We start from the raw sequence: 27,812 nt of genomic DNA, 5'->3' as shown, positions 1-27,812 counted from the left end.
TGGTATTTAATTATTTCGTAAGTGTCTGCTGCCAAAAATGCTGTGAAGGACCTTGGTACTGTACTTTCTGTATCTCCTTAAAGTACATTAATTACATTGCAAATGCACCTTACAGATACAGTACTGCTTCAGCCTAGGTTTTGAGAAGACACCACTGATAAATGAGACAAATAAGTTGGCACGGAAGCAACAGTGAAGTGAACAGGTTCTCTCTCATCAGTTCACCAGACAATCTTCTGCTATAGGTTCATTTCTGGTATGTTATGCCTTTAGATTTGTGTTTTCTGGTTCAGTGCTTTGTTACTCCAGCTTTGAGCCAATGCTGAAGGAAATCTTGATTAATGTAGTGGTGAGTCACTGCTGCAATACACGTGTTTGATGGGGACACAAAGGGGTTGTACATTCAACCTTCGCTTTGCCCTCTCAGACAGCCAAAAGCTTCCTTATGCTTTCTCGTTGCAATCACACACATTTTACATTTAGTTCCTCCAGTTTAAAAAAGGAAGAAAGCAGGGGTTGTAACAAATAGCTTTGCTGTCTTAAGTTTAAAATGGGCTTTTAATCCTGCCATATTTTACCTATCTGAATGCTACAGTTTAATCAAAGAACTATTTTTCTCCCATTCTCCCTCTTACATCACGGCACTCACAAGACTTGGCAATCAAAGAAATGGTGCCTTCCCATCTTGTGCTGGTATTTGGATCCTAGTATTTGGATCTCCACTTGGTGAATGAAGTGCTAAGAAGACCTGAAAAGGTCAATCCTGGCTCATGTTTTCAGGTGCTGGTGTTCTCCTTTATTCTGTAATTGTAAAAAGGAATGTTACAGCATTTGGGGAGCTGTACACCTAGATAGACCTTAGAGGAAACAGCAGGGAATGACCAACTCATTTACATGAAACACAAAAAAAAAGCAGGAATAAATTGTCTGTTTCAGGGAGAACAGAATCTTTTCAAGTACTTCAAACAAAGCAAAATGAGCATGGGGTAGAGTTGGCAGGTTCCTCGCTGCAGCTGTCAGATCCTGAAAATTAGGGAATCAAATGTTGACACTTAGAAGGCTAGATGGTTCAATTACAAGTGATCCTAGGTAAAGCTGGGGTATTTTTAGCTCTTTACACAATGCATTGTGCTTTTCAGAGCTCAGCATAGGGCCCCAAGGACCTAGACTTTCCCAAGGCATCAGAACAGCAGTGCCATCGCGGTGCTTCGCTACAGCAGTTGAAATGAACGTGCTTTTTGAGAGTGCAGCATGGAAAATCCTATCAGGTTGTTAAGATACGTGAGGTTTGCACATTCATTTACATAAGGAGTTTAATTTTCTCATCCATGCCTACCTGCCTCCTGGTAAAACAATCTAAAAAGGGTTTCACTTTGCAAACAGAGGAAGCAGTTTTGGACCATAGATCTTGCCACTTTTCCTCTCAAACTGTCAGGTCTGTCTGAATCCATCCAAAGGAGTTACCAGGCTCCAAATTAGGTGGGTGGGATTTTAAGAAAGTAGCTGTAAAGGAGCTCACAACTTGAATGTTAAACAGTTTAAGCCAGGACCCAGGGGATGTTATCTTATCCGTTTGCTATCTTTCTCTTAACTTTTCTCTATTGTTCTAGGTCCAGTTATATTCTGTCTATCAAAGGCTCCTTCCGCATGCAAATAGGAGAGTAGCTGGTAATCAGGGTGTGAGAACAACGGTGGCAAAACTGTAGGGCTCTTACAGAAGCCAGAGGCTTTTTGCTGTAAGAAGTTAACCATCATTTAAGCCAAATGTATGCAGTGATTCAGACGAATCTGTACTGAACTGAATGCTCGTTCAGCACCCACTGGCATGAATAAATCATCCATCTTATTGAGCTATGCATTTTCAGTGATAACCAAGAATGGGTTTTCATTATAAAGATTCTGATTGATCCAAATTATTAGTGATGGCAACTTTAATATCTCCTTCCTGACTAGAAGCAAGCTCTCCTAGGAGAGATACCCTGCTTAATGCTAGTGAAGAATTTTCCTGATTGAGCTGGCCAATAAGCAGGCTGTGGGAGACTTTCATTTTAATGGATTGAGGTAATACTGCTCCTATCTTTATATTCTAGAAGTTTGTCCTCCTCTGTAGGAGTTATTAGCCAACAGTTGCTTAAATTTAGAACCTCTTAGGAAAAAATGCTGAAAATGTGTTATGATCAGGAACTTTTCCTGCCTGAATTTGAACACTTTGGACAGTTTTTACCCCTTAATTGGTCTAGTTAGAAAATTAAAACATCTGTTCCTCAAGTCTTAATAGAAATAGAGTTTTTCTGCAGTTACTGGGCTTGTGCAAGTAATTTTATTAATAAAACTTTACTTGGAACCTTGTTTAGATTATGTATTTCAGACAGATTGTTTTTTTTTATTAATACTTTACTTCCTGAAGTACTTTTGTATGAAGAATATTTTGATTACTGTAACACCATCAAATTGATACAGTGATCCAGAAAATACTGGTTTTAAAGATGTGATTCTCAAGTAAGGGATTAATCTGGGATTTGTTCTTTCCTGAAAATAAGCTTATCCATTTTCTCCTTTAATCATAATCTTGGAATAAGAATCATGTGAAAACATGGGGCAAATGTTAGTTTTAAGGTGGCAAAATGATGGGCTTATAGTGAAGGCATAAAACGAGGCATTAGAGAAGCTGGGTTTTGATCCCAGCTCAGCAACGTAGTGATGCATGTGGTCAACATGCTTATGTTTGTTCCTGTGGGGTTCCCTGCTCTATGGTCCTGGAGAAGCCATTTCAATAGCTGTGGTTCCATCTTGTTGTGTTTAGAATTGTCAGAAAACGTAATGACTTCACAACAATGTGATAAGACTTCATCTGGTGACAGCAGTCTCTTTCAGGTTGTAATAAGTGGTGAAGCACAAATGCTGCTAGATCCTTTAGATTAATAACAGAACATAATACAGGGATGCTAGATACCTGCATACTGCAGGGCATTGTAAAAGAGACCAAAGCCCTGTTTTCATTCACTCTGTTTCATAATCTAGATTCCACACTTGTTATGTTCCAGTCATCCATAAAAATAGCCAAGTGAAAAAGCATAATCCTTCCTTGCTTTCATTCGGATAGTTTTCCTATCGCAGGGGCTCTGACCTGCCTAGCAAACATGGGGCTTCAGCCTTGTTTACTCTAACTGCTAACTCAGTGCCAGCATTTGGTTCTTGTCCAGTCATGTAATCTTTGAAGCTTAAATAACTATTTGCGTTAAGTTGCTTGAGAAAGAAAAGCTTTCTATGGCATGGCCTTGAGTGGTGCCTCACTGCGGGCACTGGCCGATCCCTGGGAATTCTGTAGGTTGAGCCTGCTGAGTATCTACGCAGGAAGAAGTTGACCTGGTCTATGGGAAAATGCCGCTGCTGCTGGAAAACAGATTCCTTTGGGTGAACTGTAAAGTGATCCGGCTGAGCAGTGTTATTCTGCTGTGAACTGTGCAAATTATTTAACAGACCTTTTACCACAGCAAAGTACAATGTTTTATAGCACTTTAGGGGCTTGGCTTTTCATTTACATATAGATGGAAGCAGGAAATGTGCAAAGCTTCCAAAGTAATGCTTATGCAGATGAAAGCACTGGTATTTTAGAAGCAGCTTATATTTATTGTTTGGAAACCTACAGAATGATACTCAGCTTTTAGGCTGAAGAAACCCAATTTTGCCAGAAGATCCCTACAAGCCGCTGACTTAAATGGATCCCAATCTAATAACTCCACCTCTGATTTTTGGCCTTTGATATAAAGCCTTCAGTTAGCAAGATTTTGAGGGGCTGAACCTTTGGAGGAGGTGGAGGCTACAGATATTATCGTTGTTTATACCTTGTTTTGTCTCGTTTGCTGCAATAAAAGCTGTGTGAGAGGTTGAGGTTGCTTTTAGAAAGCCAGAGATTGTGCTGAAAGATAGACAGCATCCTCTAAATGAATAGGTTTTGCTTGTCAATGTCAGCAACTTGTAGTTCATTTTGGATGAAATTTTAATGATATAGTCCTAACTTAATCAACTAATAATAGAACATTGGTAGAACTAGTTCTTTAATCAACAAGATCCTTTGACTTCCATTGTAAAATACATTATGCTTTGAATATTGAATATGCAAATACTCAACCTCCCACTCGAGCTATTTTCAAGACCTTAAAAGAAGCTATAGAAGCGAAGAGAATAATAGTTGGCTTTTCATCCTGGGCTAAACTGACAGAAAACCATTGAGATTTGAGAGCTGAATGTGGTCACGTCTTAAGTAAGTTTAATCTTTTACATCATTCTTTACTATATTCCACTGGTCAAATGAAGTATCTCAGGAACTACTTGATCAAGACTGTGCTTCACTTGGGTTTTCCTCAGTTAGTTGGAGACGTTACACTTTTGTACTCTCTTGAATATCACAGAAAACTTGGTATAGTCTAAGCAATTAAAAAAGAAATGTCTTTTGTGTTAACTAAGAGACTATGAAACAGAATTGCTATGAAAAAGACTTAATTCTGGTAATACTCTATTCAGGGTGCCAATAATCTAACAGAGCCAGGCTGACAGTAACAGGGCTGCCTCCGCTGTGCAGTGCTGTGGCTTAGGTGACCTTGTCTACCCTTGTCCTAGGTTGTACACACGATGTAAACCGGTGTTCCAAAGCCACGCATAGTCCAATCTGCATAGAGCACATTGAGTAATTTGTGGGTTTGTTCTTTCACCAAAAACGTTTATAGCTTTTGGCTTTAAAAATAGTTCTGGAGCATAGCAAGAGAGAAGCAGCTTTGGCCTAGATATCGCACAGGATGGCAGATGAACAGGGTTGATTTCATTTTGGGCATTGTGCCCAGGACACTTTTTATAGAACATACAGTTACTCTGGGGGTTCTTGGGCTGTGGTCACACCGGTTTGTTGGATTTAGTCTTTGGAAAGGAGAGGCATAATTTTGCACCAAGAAAAATTAATGTAAATTTCAAACCCCCAAGTTCCTTTGTGGTTGAGTTTTAAACTTGTACCAGTGGTAGCGGGAGTCCTGTTCTCTCTGTGGGGCTGCCTGTTCTGTGCTCACATTGCACACATGGAACCTCTCCTCATCGAGGAACATTCTGAAGCCTTTGCTTACATCATTTACTTTAATCAATTGATTTACTTTCCATCTCTGGATCTGACTGCAATTTTTAGTTGTGACTATCATTTGTCTCGTAGCTCTCACATAAAATAGAAGAGCTAAGCCTGTTTGACAGATGGAAAACATTAAGGCATGTTTGTTTCAACACCTGATATTTCATAGGTGTTAGAACTGGAGCAAACATGGATTGAGGTGTAAATTAGCTAAGGTGTTGAACTGTAAGGCTATTTTACTTAGTCTTTAATAAAAATCTAAATTCTCCATCATTTTTGAGTGACATGGATAGTGCATTTCACTGCTTCTGTGCAAGGACTCTGCTCTTCTTTTCCTGTTTTGAAAAACTCAGCCAATCATATCATTTAGGTCTGCAAGAGTCAAGGAAAGAGAACAACAAATTCTGACTATGGAGAACTGCCACTTAAAGGTTGTCCTTTCCCAGGCCCTCTTCCAATTTTTATGCACTTTCTTATCATGTTTCTTGGTCTGCAGAGCATTTTGGGGCTGTGCGCTGCTGATCTGGTGCTCTGGTACCAGTGCAAACTACTATTACATTAACTTCTTTATTATCTGTGATTCTCACAACATTATGCAAAGAGTAATTACTTTCCCAACTGTCAAACGGTGATGAGCAGAATGGAGGGCTCTCACTACTGCAAATGGGTGAGCTGGGACACAGAAAGCAATAGAGCTGGTTTTATTCATCTCCCTCAGTGAACAAATGCAGAGCTGAAAATAAATGGACCCTGGGAATCCTGAATTCCAGTCTCTGTTCTAAACACTTCATCTTCAATATGCAGTCCAGATAGGATAATTCTATTTTAGATAGCAACAGCCTGTGATAAGGCTCTGTTTTGCTTTAAGTTAAATGATATTTCTGTCTCTCTCTCTTCCCAGTTGAAACACTATGTTAATAAGCTCCGGAGCAAGAGCACATTTTATAAGAAGAAGCGACTGGAAGTAGCAGAAATTACAGCTGAGTATGGTATCCTCCAGAGGACAGAAGAACTTCTCAAACAGCACCACGAGGCTATTCAGCAGCAGTTGGTAATACAGGCATTTACTGCTCCCACAGTCCATCACCCTTCCTTCCCTGAGAACAGCTCTCTAATAACATGGATGTTGTTTTGTTAGATTCTAATGCATATAGTCCTCAGGTCTCCTGCTGGCATTAGTAAAAGAGTCATTGGGGTATAAAGTTTATTTCTGTCTGTTGACTATGCGAAGCTGCTGTACTTTATGTTCAGCAACTGTTTCTTACAGGCAGTCATGACTGTCCTGCAGGTTCTTTTAGACTGAGGGGCTTGACCCTGCTTTTTAAAGTCAATGGTAGATCTTCACTAACGCCAGTTAGAGCAAGGCTGGATGCTTAAATTAGTTTCTGGAATCCACATACATAGTAAGGGCTTTGAAAATTACCAACAGCAAATAGGATTCAAGTTACTGCTGCAGAATATATCGGAATAGTATTTAAAAACAGAGCCAGCAGGAAGGAAACATTCTAACCCCAGAATATTTAGAAGAAAATGCATTTCACAGTCAGTGAAAAATGTAAAACTGGATGAGGGCTGTTTTAGCCAGAACAGCACGAGAAGGATTTCTGCTATGCACAGCTGGAAGCATTCAGGGAATAAACATGCATCCCAAATGCAATGCCACTGCTGTAGTGTTTACTTCCAATACCAGTATTCTTATTATCCAGCACTTTGGGTTTATTTATCTTCTGTCCTGCTTGTTATCGGTACGTATTTTGCATGTTGAAGCATAAAAGTATTTGCCTTATTAAAAGAAAATGGAAAGTGTGAAAATACATGGGTTAGGCTCTGGAGAGATACTTGCAGAGATGCAGTGGATGATGTCGCGCTATTTCAGTAGCTTTCATTGTTTGGTTAAAACTAAGACCAGAACTGCTACCTGGGTAGAAAGAAGCCCCCACTGCTGTAGGACCAGAGCTTGTTCTCATGATTGCTGCTCACTAGAAGAAAGGGGAATAAGCAGTGATGAAGTATTTGTTAGCAGCAGGATCACTAGTGCACAAGGGTTATCTCACAGGGAAATCACAGCAGAGGCAAAGCCTTTCTCTGAAGTGGCTGCACATGGTCACCAGTATATTCTCATTCAGGTCTGACCTTTCCTAAACTACCTGTTAGGAAAACTACAGAGCCTTGACTCCATAAAGATCTTCCCACCAGATGACTAGCGTGCACTCTTTCCCCATAGAATCAAATCTTCTTCTAGCCCTGGGCATAACACCTTGTCAAATTACACACTGCTATTAAAGTCTGAAAAGAGACAAATCTTTTCTTAAACAGATGGTTGTAAAAGGTTTTTGAGGATAATGGACTTGGAGTTCAGAGAGATATGGCACTTTTTAGAAGGCATGTTTTGCTTTTTAACAAATTGTGGATGCATAAATCAACACTTTGCTTTCAGATTGCAGAAAATAATGAGCAAGCGTCGCTAAAGAGCATTACATCAACATATAATTAAATGTAAAGCTTGGGTGATGTAGTGCTAGACTTTGCTAGTAAGATGGTATTAGTGTTACTGTAATGACTCCCGTAATTAGTTTTGCTTGACAGTTGTTTAAAAAACAGTTAGCTACATCTTCAGATTAAACAGCTGCATTTTACACACTGAGCTTCAGAGCCTGACCTAAAGCCCTCTTGACCTCGTGGAAACTTTCTGTTCATTTCACTGGGCATTGGATGACCAAATAGTGTGAGGATAGTTGTTACTATGCTACTGTACAGGCAATAGATAGAGTGAGGTTTTCCTGGCAGTTAGATTATTCGTCACTTTTAAACTGATTACAGCACTTCCCTTTTCCCATTTCTTACAGTATTTTGGCTTTCTGAAGGAATTTCATAGAATCCTAGAATAGTTAGGGTTGGAAAGGTCCTTAAGATCATCTCGTTCCAACCCCCCTGCCATGTTACTTGATGGACTCACATTCTGAGTTTACTTTTCATGTCTGCAGCAAGCTATTGAAGACAAGAAAGGCATTTCTGGATATAGTTACAAGCAGGAGGAGCTGGAAAGAGTATCTGCAGTAAAAAGTGAAATGGATGAAATGAAAGGCCGGACACTAGATAACATGTCTGAAACGGTGAGTTTTGACTTAAACTATTGTATTTCCTCAATGTGGGTGTCTGGTTCCTCGGCATATAAACATATAAACCCAGGTTTAAGAGCTAAATCTGTTGGGTTTTATTCTGTAGCCCAATTTCCAATTGCCCTTAGTTCTGTCATGTTTTAATTTAACTTCCCACATAGCCATAGAAGCAAGACAAAACGGGAATTTCTAATGTGAAAATATAGCAAAAGAGCAAAAAGCAAAACGACATTCTTTGAAATCATTAGGGTGCTTTTAAAATGAAGTGGTGTAATTAAAACAGAATGATTCTCAAATAGAAAGCTGGATCAAATTTGAATCTTCAGTATAAATCATTTAAAGTGATTCTGGTTTAGTATTTTCAAACTTTGTTTAACCTATGCAGAGGTTTTTTTGTTTGTTTTCTTAAGGAATTTTTCCTTTCTCTCGATCCACCTCTATGCAAGGTCTTCATTTTCCTCTGCTCTTTAAGGTCTCCAGGTGTCTGGCACATAGGGTGTCTCCTATGTGATGGCTTCTCTATGATGTTCTCACTTGAAACAATGGGAGCAGAATTCCTTGTCTGTGGTAATGACCCTGCTGCAAGATGAGCTCTTTCCCTTTGTTAATTAGGCCTGAACTTCTATATAATTCTGGCTTCATCACACATTTTTCTCAATATATTTTGGGTTACTTCTCTTTCTTTTCACATTCCTTATTATATAAATGAACTATTAGTATCATAGAGTTATTGTGTATTATTGTCACTCTCAGGTTAAAAAACTGAATAGCATGGTGTCAGAGAAGAAGGCAAGCCTAGCTCCTGTCATCAGAGAACTGAGGCAGTTGCGTCAAAAATGCCAGGTTAGTAGAAGCACTTCTCTCACGCTATGTAAATCAAATCAGAATCCCAAATAAGTCTCATTTCTGGATGTCTGTACTGCTGTACAAGAACATAATCCAAAGACAAGCTGGGAAGAGCAGAATGGGTCAGCCACGATTTTCAACATGCTAAAGAGTGGGATTCATAAAAGCTGACAGTGCAGACACAAAATCAGGCTGAAGATTTTGTCCCTTAGAGCAACTCAAAACATTGCACCAGGAGAACATTTAAAAATCGTGGTTCAAAACTCTAGCAAAGTGAGTTTTTCAATTGGTTTCAAAGCTTTTTCTGCATCTCTGAGCTAATGATTTCAACTAACGCTCCCCTTTTGAAACAGATGCAAATCTCTTATCCAAAGAGTTGAATTCATTGATCTAAGTCCTATATTAGTCTGTGGGAGCAACAGATTTATCCATTTGTTTTCAAAGTTTTAGAGAGCTGAAAAATTAGAAGTCATTCAGGTCCGCAGCTGCTCTAAGTTGGCTCCTTGCTGTAGAAGTAAACAGAGCAATCCAGTTCTGTCAACTGAATTTCCAGAAGAATTCCTTTTAATGGTTCTATTAAAAGTGTCAGCAAATGAAATCCACTGCAGGATTGTTGTGTACAACTAGAAAGCTGGCTTTTCATAGGTAGCAAATATACTAATCCTTTCTTAATCTCTATTTTTATGATTATTTTTCATTTCTTCTTGCAAACACTGCTTACTAACCTAGCACATCAAAGCTATGACTGTGAAGAGATGTGCCCTGTTGTGGTGTGTTCAGCTGAGCTTCCAGTATGCATGTAGAGCCTTGTGGCTTCCCCCTGTGGAATAACACCCATGTGCCTGCTGGGTTTATGTAAGTGTCTGCCAGTGTGCCAGCAGCTGAGGGTGATGTGTGAGACTGAAAGCAGCACCGTCTGCCTGAATGTCACATGTCAGTCACTCGAAGAGTTCTTTTATGTCTCCTTTTGCCCTTTTTACATAAGGAATTAACTCAAGAATGTGATGAGAAGAAAATGCAATACAACAGTTGTGCAGCAGGGTTAGAGAGCAATCGCTCTGCGCTGGAACAGGTAAGGTGGTGGCTCGCTGATGCATGTTCATGAACACTGTGCAACCCGTTATTTTCTGTGGTACGGTATTTTCCCTGCTTCCCTCTGGACATGGGAACCACAAATCCATCAGTGGTGATCCAAAGCTACACAAATCATGCCTGAAGCTGCTGTGGACTGGCTACAGTCTCGTATATCTCCAGCAACCAATGAACCTGGTGGTACCTAAGTCCATCCAGCAACGTCCAGCTTTGATTAGCAAGGTGCATCTCCCAGAAATCCTGCTGGCCTAAATACGATCTGTTGGGAAAGAATTTCACCATAAAATACGTGTGCTATAGCACTTTAAGGAAGGGAGGCACTTAAACCAGTGAAGTCCTTTAATGTGGGGACAGTGTTCATATGTTCATATGAATCTATTTTACCTCACTAGATCACCTCCTGTGAACTGAGCCTAGACTTGATTTTTGAAGACCTTGCCCACATACAGAATAGGTGTCATAATAAAAAAGGCATACATTGAAAGTGCAGGTAGACATCTAGGTAATTCTTTTCGTGCACTGAAGTACCTTTGTATGGCTTAATCCAACAAAATAAGAGAATCCACAGATGAACCCGCTATGAAGCAGACCTTCCGTAAGAACTATTTTACAGTATCAATCAAGGCTCCTTTTTCTTGGCAGACAAATCTTAGTCATTTTCTAACACATGATGACAATAACATCCCCTGATTAAGCTGGACATGAGTAGTGTCAGCAAACTCTTGCAGCTGAACAGCAGAATCCCATTTTTCAGCTCATGGTCTGAAAGTCAGCTTTGGAGTTGATAAGTATGTGACCTGGGGTACATGAATTCCCTTTGGATTATTGGGGTGGTTTTGTACAGACCGTTTAGAGATGGGACTAACCCACTGTCAACATACTCCTCAGTGTAATTATTGATTGCTAATTAGCATACTATTAACATATCTGTAGCTTCTAACATACATTTTGCAGATGAGTACCAGGAAATGCTTATTCACAACTGTATTTAGCACTTATGTGCTTATAGGAACAAGAGTCTTGGCAGCACTTGAGGTGTCTGTTGGAAGTCAGTCATATTAATAAACAGCCATTAGCAGTCATTTAGCATCTCTAACTGTGACCAAAACTGCAAATCTATTGTCTTTCACTTTAAAAGGGACTTTTGGAAAGCTGGAATTATATAAGCATCTGAGAATTTATTCAGTATTATGCCTGTTTCTGGTCCAGTCTCTTATAGTTTATAGAGCAACACAGGGCATCTCCTGTGGACTTCAGTTTTGATGTGCTTTGAAATCTTATTCTTGTACCACAGGAAGTGAAAGGGCTTCTTGAGGAGTGTGTTCAGGAAGAAAGCAACTACCATTACATTAACTGCATGAAAAGGGTAAGATTACAAGAGGGTCCAAACTGTTCATTGTAAAATGAAATAACAATTATATAATATATATATTTAATTACCTCTTTCTTTCTAGAATCTAGAAATACAGCTGCAGCGTGCTAAAGAAGAAATGAAGGCATATGTCTCCTCAGACCCACAGGAGAGGCGAAAGGCCATTCGGTAAGTGCATTAATGCCCTTCCTTTGTGTTAACGTGAAGGATATTCATAAACTAAGGTTGAAGTTTGGAATTTTCTCACTGGCATTTGAACTGGAGGAGTTCACCTGATAAATTTAGAAACACTATAATAATCTAAAAATAAGCATCTTGAATTCCAGTATATACTGCTGTAAAGCTAAGAGTTCTCCCAGACATACCAAAAGATTTTCCCTTCCTGCTGGAGATTATAGGCCCTAGATAGTGGTTTTAACTTGCAGCCTCTGTTGGCACAAGCTCAGAGAAACCCTGCAGGAAGCATGGCTCTACCACACATAATGCCTCTGCCAAGTTTCCCCCCCCCAAGAGTCCAGCATGCAGGAGTAGGTCTACCACCTCTTGGAGAGCCACCATATGCTCCCCTCAGGTTCTGGCCATTACTTGCAAATCTTCTCCTTGTCTTTCCAGTATAAGGGCTGTCACCAGCACTGGTACAGGAGTGAAGGACTGTGTATATACATCATAAATGGATTTTGTTTTGCTCCTGTTTGTAGTTCTGACTGGAAGTAGAATGAATACTGTTCTGCATTGTCACACTCACCTTCATCTTTGCATTCAATTTAATTCACTCCATTGAAGACACTTGCTTCATCCTGTGAGCCTTTTCAGGACCCCTTTTCTTTTCCTGGTAGAGAGAGAAGCACAAAAGGTTATGAACTGAATAGCTTATTTTTTTTTTCCATGTCATTTTCTATTTTAAATGATGCAGTCCTGCCAAAGATTGAAATGTTTCTGGTTAAATTATCTGTGCTAAGAAGTCTAAATGTTACCATGTCATATAGATGGTTTTTTACTCTATACTGAATGCTAAATATGTTTGTTCATCAGCTCTGCCTCGTACCCCTCCATCTCACTCTGTGCATCAACCAGTGTTCCTACAGGTTGCTTTATCATTTAGGCTTGAAACAGCCACAGCAATATAATTCCTTGGTGAAGGCCTCTTCTTAGATTTCTGCATATGTATTTCAGTGATGGGACAGATTGTTGCTTGGGATCTGTGTCATCTGTCATGGCTGTGGCTCCTGCGCAGTCTTCTGTACAGTGTGCCAAAATGCTGCACAAAATTGTCCCATTCACAAAACAAGATAAAAACATGACTGGGTGCAAAGCAAAGAGAGAACTGCTCCATTAGGTAGTTGAGAGTGATTCTGCATTGCACTGGAAAGCTTCAGCCTTGCCAGCGTGCTGACATCACAACAGGAAGAGAGAACCAGCAGTTGTCTGTCACTTCTCAAAAGAGATGGAAGAATAAATTAGTGTGTTGAACTGAATGAGGAATTCCAGGGATCCCCTCAGGACGACATGAGGCCTTCCTGCATCAGATCCTTCATTAACTCTAAGTTGTCCTTGTGCACCTTGCACTGGCTCCAGTGGAGCTGTATCTCATCACAGAATCCCAGACTGGTTTGGGTTGGAAGGGTACTTAAAGCTCATCCAGTTCCAACCCCCTGCCACAGGCAAGGACACCTTCCACTAGAGCAGCTTGCTCCAAGCCCCTGTGTCCAACCTGGCCTTGAACACTGCCAGCGATGGGGCAGCCACAGCTTCTGTTGGGGCATCCACAATCTCCTGCTGCTCTAGAACATGAGGCAGGGACCTCAAGGAAGTAAAGGATTAGTTTAATATCCATCACAGAGACCTTCCACAAGGATCCGAGGTGTGAAAATGTTGAAATATGACAGTAAACAATGCAGGAAAAATAAGAATAAGAAAAGAATCAGAACTACTGATGTTAGGGTGGGAGGAGATAGAATGTGAATGGAGGCTAAGAAGCCTCTTCTTCCATCTCACAAAGTAATGGAAGGCTGTAGGAAATAAAGATTTATCTCATGACAGACGATGAAACAGCAAAAATAACCAGAAGTGTGAAAAGAGAAGTGATTGTGAGAAAAATCTTAGTGATGATGTGAATATCCATCAGGATGAAAAGGAGCCCAGCTCAGCCAAACGGCTGAGAGGAAATGCGGGTCCAGCCTTTTATGGCCTTGTGGGTAAAGGGAGGGTCTGCACTTGTGCACAGACACCAAGTAAGAAGTGCTCTGACTCTGGTGCTTCTGGAGTGACCATCCCCAGTGTGAGCTCTCACCCAGAAAACCCATGGAAGCCAAATGCTGGAACTGAGCGTGAGTCCAGCTCTGTCATTCCAGGTATGGCGAGGAGAATGCGAGTGGAGCATTACCACTGTCCCTGTCTCACTGGGGAAATCATCCTCACACAGTGACTACGCACATTTCTGACCTTCTGTAAGAGGTCACAGACCTGTCGCATTTAAACAACTCAAAATGAAATTCAATGCAGCAAATTGCAACATCTCAAATGAGACAATTAGATCTTTTTTCTAGACATCCTTTTAGGATATGAGTGTATTTTCAGCAGAGACTGGAATGTAAACGGAGTAAAAATGAACCAGAAATAGAACAGCACTTTCCTAACAATGTATTGAACAAAAAAAAGTCTTAATTCAGACCCCCTTTATTGAATATAAACTCTCTGTCTTGTGGAGTCACTTCTTAGGAATGTGGGAAGTTAATTTTCCTCTCTAAAAATAGAAAGTTGTGGCTTTGTTGATGAAGTTATTAAGTTGCGTTCTTTCCAGTCATCATTATAAATAGTAAAGAAAAACTTAGTAGGAAAGACATCCAATCTTCTGATGATAACTTTGAAAACTCTGATTAAAAAAAACATAACAACTGTGTTCTTGAAGCCAAATGCATGTGAACATCTGCTGTGTGCCAGTGGAATTAAGGTGCAGTGCGGCTTTCCATCTCTGCTTTGGTGAGGGCTGGAAGGGATCAGCTGAGCAGCCTCAGGACACTCTGATTTGTCCTGGTCAGAGCTGTCTGAGAGGCAGAGATCATAAAGTGATCCAGCTTCATTCCTTGCACGTCCATTCTGGAGGGAGCATGGCAGGCAAGGCCAGGGGCTCCAGTCAGGAACCTGGAGTACCGAATAGAATGGAAGGAACAGAAGAAACACAATGCCTTGGTTCTGCTTGGCTGCTCACCACGCTCTAGCAATCTTCCTGCTCTGGTATCACGAAGACTGAGCTTGCTTTCTGGAAATTAGGATTAGGCAAAGGTCTTCTTCCCTGAGCAATGTGGAAAGCTCTTCAGATGAGCTGGGTTAGTTTTAATTCTGCTAGCAAGCTCTCAGCCACGCAGCGTACCTGTTACCCACCAAATATAACACCTGATCTTTCTTTTTTTCAGGTGAATCAGTGGATTTTATTGTCACATTTTAAAAGAAGTGTGTAGCAATGTATCTGAATCCTGCTGCTGGTTTACATAATATGTTGTCAGGTTTCATGTATCAAGTTTGCCTATGTCAAAGTGATCCAGCCACTTGTTACAGACAAAGGTGTTCAGCCAAGATATGTAATAATGAATGTCAACAGTTATGTTTCTAAGCCTATATTTAGGCACCTAAATGTGATGGCTGCTCTCTGAAAGCAAGGAATGTGCAGCGGATCCATCGCACCCCACACCTGGGGTGAAATGCTATTCCCCTTCATTCCTGTATTTTCCCACTCATTCCAACGCTATATTCACAGCAATTAAAGGCTCACGTGTACAAGTGAGGCCACTGGCTGACCTCCGAAAATCACCGGGATAAATGTGCTATCAGAAAGGGATCAAGTACATCTTATCTGAATGATCTTGCTGTTGTCTTCAAGCTGGAAGGATAAAATTATATACCAAATCTCATATATCAGCAATCATAGAATCATAGGATGGTTTGGACCTGCTATAAGGTCTCCCCAGACCATCCCTGCTTCAAAAGTGTAAGAGTTCTTCTCCAGTATCACTTACCCCAAATGCACAGGTGGGAGAATCAGAGATCTGATCCTGATGCCAGGGGATTGATATGTTGTCCAAAGACAAAAACGTTTCTTCATGCCTCCTCTCTCATTTAGGAACCTCCCAATACTTTTATCATTTTCCACACCTGCATCATTATTCTGTCCTATTACACAGAACCAAAGAAAATCATAATCAAATTATCTTATCTTTCCTTTAGGGAGCAGTATACACGAATGATCCTGGAACAAGAAAACCTTGGGAAGGTAAGAATGAGGTTTTTACCTTGTAACAACATTGTGCAGTGCATATTTTTGTGGGGCTTATTCCCAAAGGCTGTGGTCAGTCTTTTATAAAAAGCATGTTGCAGCCTACAAAGAAATTCCATTACTGCTGGCATTGGTAACTAATACCCTGAAAAGAGATCATGCTCAGGGCTTGATTTCCTGCAGAGCGTAGCATGAGCCACTTGCAAAAGATAGTCAAACAGCTTAATGTGACAGTACATTCCCTGAAAACCATTTGGATAAGAAACTGAAACATGGGTATAACGAACTGTGCCAGCTCAGATTTTATGTTGTATATAAAGCAACCTGTTGAAGACAATAAATTTCAAGCCTGTCAGCCTGATCACTGTTGTTAAAGGCCAAGGGATCATCAACGCAGCAGTGTTAAACAAAAGCAGTTGTCCCTTTTTAATCCTGCGTGAAGCTCGGATGAGCACGGATGAGGTTAGGCTTTCCAGCTCACACCAGACAGCTTTCTTTTATTAGTTTCCTTTTTCTGAGTCAGTCTGTGAGCAATTTGTACAGGTTTGGGCTGTCGCTGTTAATAATCAATAGTGGGTTTAATTGTAAAGCACTGATTTTGTTTGTATAATGTCATGATGCTGGAGAAGAGAAGGTTCAGGAGACATTAGGCAGAAGCTCTTCCCTGTGAGGGTGCTGAGGCGCTGGCACAGGGTGCCCAGAGAAGCTGTGGCTGCCCCATCCCTGGCAGTCTTCAGGGCCAGGTTGGACACAGGGGCTTGGAGCAAGCTGCTCTAGTGGAAGGTGTCCCTGCCTGTGGCAGGGGTTGGAACTGGATGAGCTTTAAGGTCCCTTCCAACACAAACCAGTCCATCATTTTATGATACGAATCCATTGCAGGCTGCAGCTGGATAGCGCAAGAGCGCTCTGTATGGCAATGGGCTCAGATTTTAGCATAACTTCTCAGATAGAGGAGACAGTTATTTAGTTGAAAACCACTGAAATACTTGTCAGTGCGCACAGAGATCCAAGTCCCAGGTGTTGATGCATTTATCACTTGCAGAGAGTGTCAGCAACGCAAACAAAATGGTATTTCAGTAGCATATAGAAATGTTTTGTCACTCCAAGGTGCCTTTGTGAGCAGTTCCTGTGGCACGAAACCAGCCCAGAAACTGATAGTTTTGTATCTTTAACAGAAATTACGAGAGAAGCAGAAAGTTGTCCGGGAAAATCATGGTCCAAATATGAAGCAAATGAAGATGTGGCAAGATTTTGAGCAGTTAATGCAATGTAAGAGGGAATGTTTTCTGAAACAACAAAACCAAACAGCCATTGGTCAAGTCATCCAGGAAGGAGGTAAAGACAGGCTTGTATTATGAACTCCTGATACCAATGTAAAGTGGGAGGACATTGCATTGGCTTCTTAAAGGTAAACCCTCACTAAATGCTTTCATCCTTTCTACAATTTGCTGTGTGTTGTTTGGTTTTGGTGGATAAACAACTAGAGCAGCTCAGCACTCGAGGAAGCTTTTCCTCCACTGTTTGAGAGAGAACAATGTGGTTAGGAAGATCTGCTGTGAGAGCTGCTGCGGGGTGAACCTCATCGTAAATCTTTGGTTTACAAGGCTGGGAATGGCATGCATCTGCAGAGAGATCAAAGGAAAAGAAATCCTTCTCCAGGGTCACAGAAAACTTCCCTAATTGCTCTGCTCCTTACTCTGTATCACTAAGGTTACATTTTTGCAAGGCCTGGGACTTGATATTGTGTAACTGTGGACCTCCTGGCTTAGCCTTCTCCTTCCCTATTGTCTTTATTCACCTAGTGTGACTGGTGAGAATGGAGCCTCGTTGGCTCTGAGCTGCCCAGACCTCGCCGGCACACTCCTCCTCATACTTTCCTTGCACGGCTGAGTTCAAGTGATTGTGCTTCCAGGAGACAGATCATTGCTACAGCGTCAGGAGCAGGCTCTGAGGGCAATTACTTGGAGTCTGAGCTTTTTTCCATTATCTTTGGTGGTTGTTTTTGACAAATGTATTTCTTTTGCACATTCACCTTCTGCTTTTTCTGAGTTGCCCTTGTGAAAATGTGAACGGTGGTTGACTAAAAGCTTGCTCCACTGAGGACATTTTGAGCTGTTTTGTCAGGGCAGGGTGGTTCCAAAGTGATTACACCACCCAAGGAGGGTTATTGGTGGCTGTCAATTCAGCACACAGGTTCCTGTGTGTGTCAGGGTGTGCAGAGCAGGTACTGAGGCAGCGTTGTGTCCCCCTTGGCTTTCACCTGTGAGCCACAGGCAACTGTCACTGCCCTTCGTATTGCCTCATGAGACCCAGAGCTGACCCAGGGTAAGAGGAATGTGGGTGAGGCTTGAAACTGTCCCTCACGCTTCAGCATTTCGGGTGAGAGCCTCTCAGCCACAACCAGAGATTGGAAGCAGAGAGATAAGTCTGCAGGCCCAGAACTGCGGCTGTTCTTCCTTAGCCTCTTGGCTTATTGAATTTCCTGATAGGTTTGGGTTTGGTTTGTTCGGTGGTTGGGGTTGTTCTTAGTTTTTCCTGCCTGAAGCAGAATGTCTTTTCAGGACCTAAAAAGTAATTCTGCTTTCTTTGGTACCCAACTATGAGATCTGCTGTTTTCTGTATCAAGAAGAGAGGATGGTGGTTATACAGGTCCTGGTTTGGCTTTGCATTCAATGTATTTGTTAACAGAACTAAAATAAAACCTGATGACTACATTTTGACTGCATGGTATTCTTTTTTTCCACATTTCCTAGGTGAAAGAAGGTAAATTGTCAGTGACAAGAGCCTTGCAGGGCCGCAGGAAAAAGGTTTGAATGGGTCATTTAATGACACTTAATCTGGCTGCCACCAAAGGGTTCAGAACCGCAGGGTATGTGTAAGGAATGGGTCTCAGATCTACAGATTTCCAGGACATCCTCATGTAAGCCCTCCCACACTGCCGAATAGCTGAAGATAGTCTTTCTCAACAGCTGCACTGAGCTTTCCCAGGACAAGGAGAAGCTGCAGCTTTCCCCTAGGCACACTTTCAGTGAGCGTGGAAGGAAGGCTGTTGTGTAGGACACGGGTACAGGTGAAGTTGGCCAGGGTGAGGGTTGTGCTGAATGCTTGGCAGCAATAGCAAAATAACAGACAAATAGAGATGAGACATGCTGAAAACATGGGATAATCACCAAAAACAGGCAGTCAGGTTACTCAGGAATTAGCCTTTGGTTCAGAGTCACTGGACAGGGCAGGGAGAAAGGGGAATTTTATATACTCCAAGTCAAAAGTTTAAAACAAAACCCTACAAACCCTATCTGACTAAGCCATTAATGCAAAGATGTATTACATGGATGAGCCTGCTGCCCAGGAGGAAGCAATGCTTTTGACGTTCATAGCAATGATGTGGAGTAAGATTGAGTACAATCATTTTCTGGTTTTCTGTTCAGAGTTCCCCTAAAAATAGTTCATCTTTCTTCCTTGTAAAAACAGTTTATTGCTGGTTACTCAAAGATGACGTGATTGTTGTTCTGATCTGATTAAGGTTCTGTCATTTGTACTGCGGCAAGAAAGGGCACACAGATTATACACTACGGCAGCAGCAGCAAAATGACTTTCTGAGATGAAGCAGAAAACCATAATAACTGTTATGAAAAGAAAATTGGAAAAACTCAAATGCTATTTTTAGCTTTTTATACAAGTGGGCATTTAATAAATGTAACTTTAATGGATTCTGTTCACTGGCGTTTCAGCCTAGCTCATGACTTGAGGGGAGAGTTCAAAAATCACAGTTTTATCTTTACTAACTCGCAACTAAAAGCTTACTTCTAGTTTTTCTTTTTACTTTGTCGTTATTAATAACCTAACTGGTTAACTAATAAGATTAAATGCACTATATGGGAAAATACCAGCCTTTTCCTTGTGCAGGTCCAAATAAGTCAGAAATGTGCATGGCTAAATTCAGGGCTCCAGCACTTACTGTCTTCCTGTTGGAACACTGATCCATGCAGTCCCTCATGAGCAGCTTTGTTTCAAAAGGCTTCTCCTTGTCTTCACCCAGACCTGGATGAGAAGTATCCCAGCTCTAAAACTACAACAGTATTCTGCAGCTTTGGGTTATTTAGTCACGGCGGCTTCAGCTGTCTTGAGCACTACAGGCACGTTCCGCATGGACCTGAGAGATTAAATAGTTAGAGCCATCAGAAACAGGCATGAGAAAACAGTACATCTCTGTGGTGCATGACCAGCCATTTTACCATCTGGAGATCAGATTATTGTGTTTAGATGAGTGATACCATTTTACTTCCACTTGAATGATAATAAATAAAATAGGTATTAACTTACCCAGATCTGGGATTGCTTATTTGTATATCTTTACTCACATGGATATTACTACTAATAAAGTCTTCTGCACAGAGTTGCCCACAATCATAACAGTTAAGCCCTGCTCTATTGTATTTGTGTCTAAACATACTGATTTCCAGAGCTTGCTTAATAACTTTCCTGCAGCGTGATGCTGCTCTCTGTTGTAAACCACAGCACAGCAGAAATATTCAGCCACAGTTGAGTGCCTAGAGGATGTCTTTGCCATGAGGATGTTTAGATTACTAAGCACGGATAGTGTAGTACCCTGTAAGCAACATGAAATGTCTTCTGCAAGCGACTTGCTGCTTCTCCTTAGATCAGTGCTTTGTGTCTGGCCCAGATGAACAGCGACTGAACAATCACTGCTAATGTCCTGGTGGCTGTCCTCGGCAGGTGATCCATGCAGAGCCACTTGGCAGTATCAGTCCAATTCCTAAATCACCACTCTGGCAGTGTTTGGTGAGTCTGGAGCCAGCTTCCAAGTGAAGGCAGATAGATGTATGACTGACAGGCCAGGGAGGCTGAAGTGCTGTCACCTGAAAGGTGTCCTCTTGGGAGCAAGGTCATGACACATTGACACAGCGAGTGTGGGAAGCTGTTCCCCCAGTGTCTTGTCTGGCTGCAGATCTGGTTTCTCCTGTTGGCTCTGTATTTGCTCAGACTCAAGTGAAAAACCCTAAGGAATCTGAACGTGTGCCCTGTCTGTGTTATCATCTCCAGCAGCAGGTTTCGGGCTGAAGGAACGCTGCAAACTCTCCAGCTGCCTTTCTCTATTGCAGTTCAGAATGGAAACAGGATTGATGTTTTCATGGACATACCAGTGTTCCAGGGAGGAAGTACTACACAAATCATAACATTTTATCACAAGGTACCACTTGCCTGGGCAACACCCATCTGGGTAGTTGTTTCTTAACAATCAGATTTTGACCTATTTCCAGCTTGTTTAAAAAGTTCTCCAAATTCTCAGTGTCTCTGTTTCTGTAGCATTTAGTTCTGTGGCATCAGCTTCCAAGCTCCCAAGGCAAGGTCTTTTCTTCCAAAGTCATTGGGTAGAAAAGGGTATTTGGTCACAGCTGCGTTACACTGATTTCCATGATTCCAGTGTAGAGACATAAAACCACTGTGAGCCACTGCGCCGTGGTGATGTCAGGCTCTGGTGGTTGAGGGGGGAGCAGACATATCCCAAATAACCAGCAGGAACTGTGAGACAAATCATGTCCTTACTGTCACAAAACCCTCGCTGACTTCAGTGGGAGTTTTGCCAAAATAAGGTCTGCTGGATTTAGCTCTGTATTCTTCCTCCTGACAGAACAAGCAGGAATTAAAGGGCCAGCATCAGATTTATCAGACACAGAGGATGAAAAAAGAACTGTAGTTACCCATAAGAATGACTTTCCTCCAACACAAATCAATGTTTCATTAGACACATTCTAACTTATAACAAAAAATCAGATGGTTCTCGAAGTTTTTCCCAGCACAAACAATCCAAGCACTCAAGTTAGCAATATGGTTTGATTTTTATTAGGCATCTATGAGAGGCTGTCTTGCACTGATGTATTTATACTGTTTAGCACTGAAATACAACTTTATGCATTACCTTGTGTTTAAAGGCATTGCTAACATGTCTTGTATTAAAAAATATGTCTTTTTTTACCCTTTTTTCTGCATTTTTATTCCTCATAGTTTTGAAAAAAAGTATGTTTTGGCAAATTAGGAGACACAGAACCAGCATTTGCTGAATGCCAGGAACTGGAGTTCTTTTCCTGCAAATGGAGCTACTCAGGCCAGTGTCTATTACACTGCTTCAGTCTGTCATTGCAGAATAACGTGTCATGGTCAAGCTTCTACATTTCATTGCGACTGCTCAGGTTTTCAAACCGCTCATTTATACAATAAGCACTTCATTAGGTCTGTTCTTGAAATAGGATAAAGCAAATCCTGCACATTTTGTTAATACCAGAAAAAATGCCGTTGATGAGGAGTATGGAAAATGGGATCTTAGTTTTCAAAGATAAAATCCTTTCTCTCTCCCTACTTCTTTTCTCTGGAATGGAATAGCAAATATGCTTGCCCCTTAGGGAGCAACAAGAACAAAACCAGAAAGGCATACATCACACGCAAATAATAACCACATAGGGAAATAAGGAAGGAATGAATCCTATATATTTTCATATACATTTTACAACTGGTTCATACTGAAAACAAATAAAAGCCCCAAAATCTCAGTATTTTCTGCAATTAAAATTTGTGGGGGTTCAGTGCCTTTTTATCACTGGATTCCTGTTTATTGGAAATAGCAGTTGTAACTCTCAGGTTATACAATATGAATAATTCAGCAGTTTAATTGGTTTACACTATTGCAGCATTTTCTGGTGAGTAAACCTGTGTTTAGGCATTTCCTGGCAGTTATCAGACAGAAATTGTAGAGCCATTAGTGAAGAATTCCCCAAAGCAAGAAGCACTGATTAATTTGGGAGCCTAAAAATTGAGGCTTTAAAAATCACATGAAAACTATGCCTTTTGCTTATCGACTGCTACGTGAAGGATGCAGTGCTCCAAACAAGCAGGCTGCGGACTGCAGCATTCCAAGACTTTGAGGGTTTTAAAGTATTTATAAACCATTGTACCCATCTCCCTTATTCCCCACTTTAAAGCTTGCTGTGTTTTTGTAGCATATTAAAAAGAAAAAAGAACTGTATGAGAAAGTCACCCACAGACAACCTGTTCCACTAATATTCTGCGATCATGTTGCATCTTTCTGTCCTAAAGGATTTCTCTACTTCATTTTCATTTTCCGTGGGCTGCTCAGGTCTGCACAAGTGAGCCAGGAAACAGTGAGAGATGAAGTTAATGTACAGCAGACAGTAATGAGAACTGGGCATTTATTATTTCCTGGGCAATGACAGCATCCCCTCCAAATGAAGCCTCCTTAGGAACATATCTCCCACAGCTAATAACTAGAAAGCAATCTGAATTCTTCTAACAAAGAGGTGGAGCGTGGCGTACTTTATAGTGGGTTCTTACCGTTGTGCTTCCTATTCCTTTTGTGGTTTTATTTACTACAACCATTCGCATGTGAAGTGCATCACTTTAAAATCTATATACACTGAGGGTTCTTTTCTGCTTGGTTTAATTGAACAAAGTGAAGGCTGATCGTAAAATACAACGGGAGGAAAAGGCAGAACTCCTGTACTGGAAAAAGCACTATAAATATTTCCCTGGGATCATTAACACAACCTGTAACACTTCACCCCATGTGGCGGAAAGAATTATAGAGCCCTTGTATGAAATGGCTAAGAAGTGATTCCAATTCCATCCCAAATTAACGTGGCTTTTTCTTTAAGTGCAAAGAAAACATCCCTTAGTCCTTAATTCTGTTATCAAAGTTATTTCCAAGCTCTGAAGGGATTCACTTGCAGTGACCTGGCAGTGTCAAACAAAGGTTCGACTTTTATTCTGACACTTCTTGAAGAATTTGATTGAAACTATATATGTCCAGATAACACCCAACAAAGTGCCCCTCTTACGTTTGTTTCAAGATATTTTTGGAAACAACAGAGGCGACCTTGGATGGAGCTGCTTTTCCAATTTAGGACTTCATTTGGTCTAAGAGAGTAAAATTATACTCTTTAATCCTTTTGTGTGCCTGCAAACAAGACAGCTTTAGTTTATGCCATTGCCGAACTGTTTTCTGTACCTTCTTAGCAGTGTTGAGCTGTTTAGATTGTTGAGAAGAATTATTTTAGGTAATCAAGAGTTCCTTTCAAATGTACATATAAATAGTCCTCTGATATATCACATGCCCCTTAAATATATTGTGTAATCTAAACCAGCAGTGGTCCTTTATGTAATACCTTTGCTTCTATAGAACTAGCGTTCATAAATAAGAGTTAGCCTTTGCCTATAGACACAACGAATCTGATTTCAAGCCAGAGCTCACACAGACTTGATGTAAAGTCTAAATGAGGACAGTGGTAATGCTGGTGTCTGCGCTGTGATGGGACTGCCACCTGTCCAGATCCCAGCAGAAACAGTGTTTGTCAAGCTTCAAGCTTAAAAGCCAAGGTGAGGAGCCAGGTTCTGTGAACATCTACAGTGGGGTTGACTGTTTTCTTCTCACTTGCTTTGCCAGCTGTACCATTTTATCTGTAACATTTTATTACATCCAATCACTTAAGATGTTTTTTTAAGTAGTCTGCACTTAATTTTCTACATAATCAATATCTTTTAATTCATTCTGTTATAGGCATACTGCACTCCATAAGGAAATGGAATTAGTCTCTTGCAATAATGCAGTTTCACTGCTGTGAATAAAGAGAATTGTCAAAGTACAATATTCTCATCATCTCTCCTGCACAATATTTACTTTCTTCAATGATAATGTTGTCCAGTGTTACCTAATAATCAAAGTGTGTGCATATATATATATATATTTCTAAACCTAGAAATGCCAGTGGAATCTATTTGACATAAGTGGTATAGGCGAATGTAGCTGTAAATGTATATTGTTTATTTTATTTGATCACACTTAGTGTCCATGTGTATTTTCGTAGCTCTCTTATACACTTACTATGATTGATGAATCAAGTTCTAACTCTAGAATATCCAGTTCCCTGATTTTATGACATTGTCATGTAAAGCATTTGCGGACAGCTTAAGAGAAGCTGATCCTGTGAACCCCTATGTATGTGAGCATGGCTATATCAGCATACGCATTAAGCAGGTTAAAATAAACTATTTGGTATAGCACCATTCATCACAGAACCTCAAACTAATTTACAAACAACTCTTAGTAAAGCCTCTTGACTGTACAGCCACAAAAAACAAGTGGCTGCTATTTATAGTCGTTTCTAGATGAACAAACCATAGTATGGAACGAAGCAGAAGCAAAACTAAGGATCTAATCCTTGTCCCTGGGCATGCCCAGGGTTCCCAACCTGATCTCCCTGAAAACCACCTGAGTCTTGTCCTGAGCACAAGTTCAGACCCCCAAAGCCTCGTCCTGCCCGAGGTTTGGTTTATTTGAACACAGAGGAGTGATACAGCAAATGTGACAGGATTTCCCAGTGCAGCAGTCAGTGTCCTTGCTCTGAGTATCCTCATCTGACCCCTGACACTCCCTAAGGGTAATTCAGCAGTAAAATGCCTATACATTTGCAATGTGATAATTCACTGGAAGGTGTAATAGAAAAGTCATAACAGATACAGATAAATGTGATACAGAGAAACCTAAAGGCATTTCCTGAAGGGGCTTTTCATTAAATCATAACAAGGACTTTCAATCATATAAAGCAGCACAGGTACCTCCATTGAGCTAATGGAGTCAGCGAAACTAAATGTGAGGTTTTCTCTTATCTTGAGATCTTTTTATAATCCCAGAGAGATAAATATCAAGAGAAGCAGCCCTAAATAGAACCCCTGTGTGTGTGCTTCTGCATGCATGCATGCAAACAAAGATTAGCTCTCTGTTCTACACCAGCATACAGCACTCTGGGGCAATGTTCTACTTACGTGCCCATTCTGTGTACATTGTCAGTCTTCTACAAGTGTCTACTCTGTGCTATAGCTGAAGCGCATTCACCATCTGAGCTAGCACAAAAATAAGAGGAAATTCTATCTTTTCTTAAACATCTAGAGGAAATGAAGAGATTGTGAATATAAGTCAATGTTGTCTTCAAACAGAGAAGAGGCATGAATATGAAAGCACTACAAGAGAAAAAGTGGCTGGCTTAGAGCATGGTAAGGGACAAGGGAGTTTGTGCTTCTGGTTTATTACCCCAGGCAGCCCTGGCCAAAGATGCTGCTTCTGCTTGGCTGGTGTACACCTCAGTGTGCTGGCATGGAACTGGTTGGAATTAGACCTCAAAAAGGAAGGCAGCAGATTTGTCACTGGAGCATTCAATTTTCCTTTTATATATGAGAACAAATCCAGGCTAACCTCAGTTAATGAATAACCAGTCAATGGTGATAGCTCCTGTTTAGATGGATAAATTTGGCCTTAAAAAAACCCTGACTGTTGATACAAACATGTACCACAGGGGAGTTAAAATGAAATGTTCATAATGCTTCTTGGAGAAAAATGAAAAATCCTGTTTAAAAAACCCCACAACTTTTAATGCAAAGTTAAAATTTTCAAAAGAAAACTTCTACTTTTGGGGGAAAAAACCCACAACCCCCCCAAAAAAGGTTCTTTAATTAATGCAAAAAAAAAAAACCCAACTCAAAGAGTTTTGATGGAAATGTTCTCCTTACTAAGAAGACATTCAGCCTGTTACTACATAGTTCCATAAGGAGCCAATAAACTCTAGCAGGCTCAGCAACACTACAATATGATATTCTCCATGGAAAGGCATGGACACTGGAGGTTCATAATAAGGGAATTTTTCTCTGCTACAGCAGCTGCATCAGAGCCACTCTTACCTGCAGGAAATGGTCCTGCTGTGATTTATCTTTGTTTGAAACAATCCATATGAGTACATCCAGTTTTTAAAAAAGGGCATTCAACAAATAGAGTGGTTTGCAGCGTTACTGCTTCCCTGATGCACACATATTGAATACCTCAACACAACATTAGCTAATTAACTTGGGGGTGATTACTGGCCAGAGATAAAGCACATAGTAAGTAAGAATGGATTAAGCCTGCCCTCTTACTGCACTTGCTGTGGTTGCTCCCTGAATACAATGAGGATGTAGGTTTCCAGGAGATTAAATCCAGCAGTAAGTGGTACCTGGAATCTAAAAGAAAGCTAAAAAACCCCATTTGGATGAAGCTTAAATTGCAGGGTGCTGCACAGAGTATGCTGAACTCTATGGAGTTTTACAGAAGCCAAAGCTTCTCCAAAACCAAAATCCCTCCAGTAAAATTGTAGTGAGAACTCTGATTTAACTGAAAGCATTACTTGGTACATGCTAACCCACTCTGCACAATTCATCTTTAAAGGCATAGACAGTAAACCAACATTCTCAAAAGGCTGCTTTAAACACAAACTGCACATAGATGCATTCCACACTCACACCTGCCACTAGAGCAGAGCCAGCAGCAATCCCAGACAGTCTGCCCAGAGCAGAGCCATCACAAAACATCTACAGAAAGGATTTTCTTTTCCCATAGGAATGCTGCTTCATAGCCATTACTGCACTAATGGTAACTAAAAGTCAGTCCCCACAGCCAGGTTCCTCCAGTTGTAACCACTTTCGTCAGCAAACTGCTTGTATGACTGACCGCGGGTTATGGGGTTTGGAGGACTAACCCATCTGAAACCCCTTCTCCAGGCTTGTTTGCAGCCACACACTGGGGCCACACAAGTCCACCAGTGCAGTATCTGTAAGAGGCTGTCTGCAGGCTCATTTTTTAGACATAAATTATTACTGTAAGTGCTGTCAACAAGCTAGAAGGGTCTGCACTAAGATGAGTGGGCCGGTTAAAGTACAGGAAGGAAACTAGGTCACGATCAGAACACACTCCCACTTATAGTGCCTGTGGGGCAACCCAGCCATAAAGAAAACCCAGGCTGCTGGGGAGAAAAGCTATGGAAGACAGCAGCTTTGCCTCCAGAAGAATCCTATCCCAGATGACTTATAAAATTCTCTGCTAGTGTATTCATTGATGGATTACATCAGCATGCAGCAATACACGTTATTAAATAGTTGGGGAAA

General features: G+C 40.9%; 1 protein-coding gene across 2 annotated transcripts in view; it reads left to right on the top strand.

The window, feature by feature from the left end:
• Positions 1-18,526, top strand: part of IFT81 (intraflagellar transport 81) — a 41,223-nt gene extending 22,697 nt beyond the window's left edge. Inside the window, exons 11-18 of one of the 2 annotated variants that reach the window (XM_062625903.1) lie at positions 6,015-6,164; positions 8,098-8,226; positions 8,986-9,075; positions 10,064-10,150; positions 11,465-11,536; positions 11,625-11,710; positions 15,764-15,809; positions 16,988-18,526. In XM_062625903.1, the coding sequence (XP_062481887.1) occupies positions 6,015-6,164; positions 8,098-8,226; positions 8,986-9,075; positions 10,064-10,150; positions 11,465-11,536; positions 11,625-11,710; positions 15,764-15,809; positions 16,988-17,170 (843 nt within the window). In that variant the 3' untranslated portion in view covers positions 17,171-18,526. Of the gene's footprint in view, positions 1-6,014; positions 6,165-8,097; positions 8,227-8,985; positions 9,076-10,063; positions 10,151-11,464; positions 11,537-11,624; positions 11,715-15,763; positions 15,810-16,987 lie in introns of both variants that reach the window. The other variant, XM_062625902.1, reaches the window with a different exon arrangement.
• The last annotated feature ends 9,286 nt before the right edge of the window (positions 18,527-27,812 follow it).

Source organism: Pezoporus occidentalis, unplaced genomic scaffold (assembly GCF_034315485.1).
Source record: "Pezoporus occidentalis ecotype Australia unplaced genomic scaffold, CSIRO_AGI_Poc_V1 ctg284, whole genome shotgun sequence".
NCBI classification, from domain to species: domain Eukaryota; kingdom Metazoa; phylum Chordata; class Aves; order Psittaciformes; family Psittacidae; genus Pezoporus; species Pezoporus occidentalis.
The sequence above is the reverse complement of the archived record's forward strand: the minus strand, read 5'-3'. Positions and strand labels throughout refer to the sequence as shown.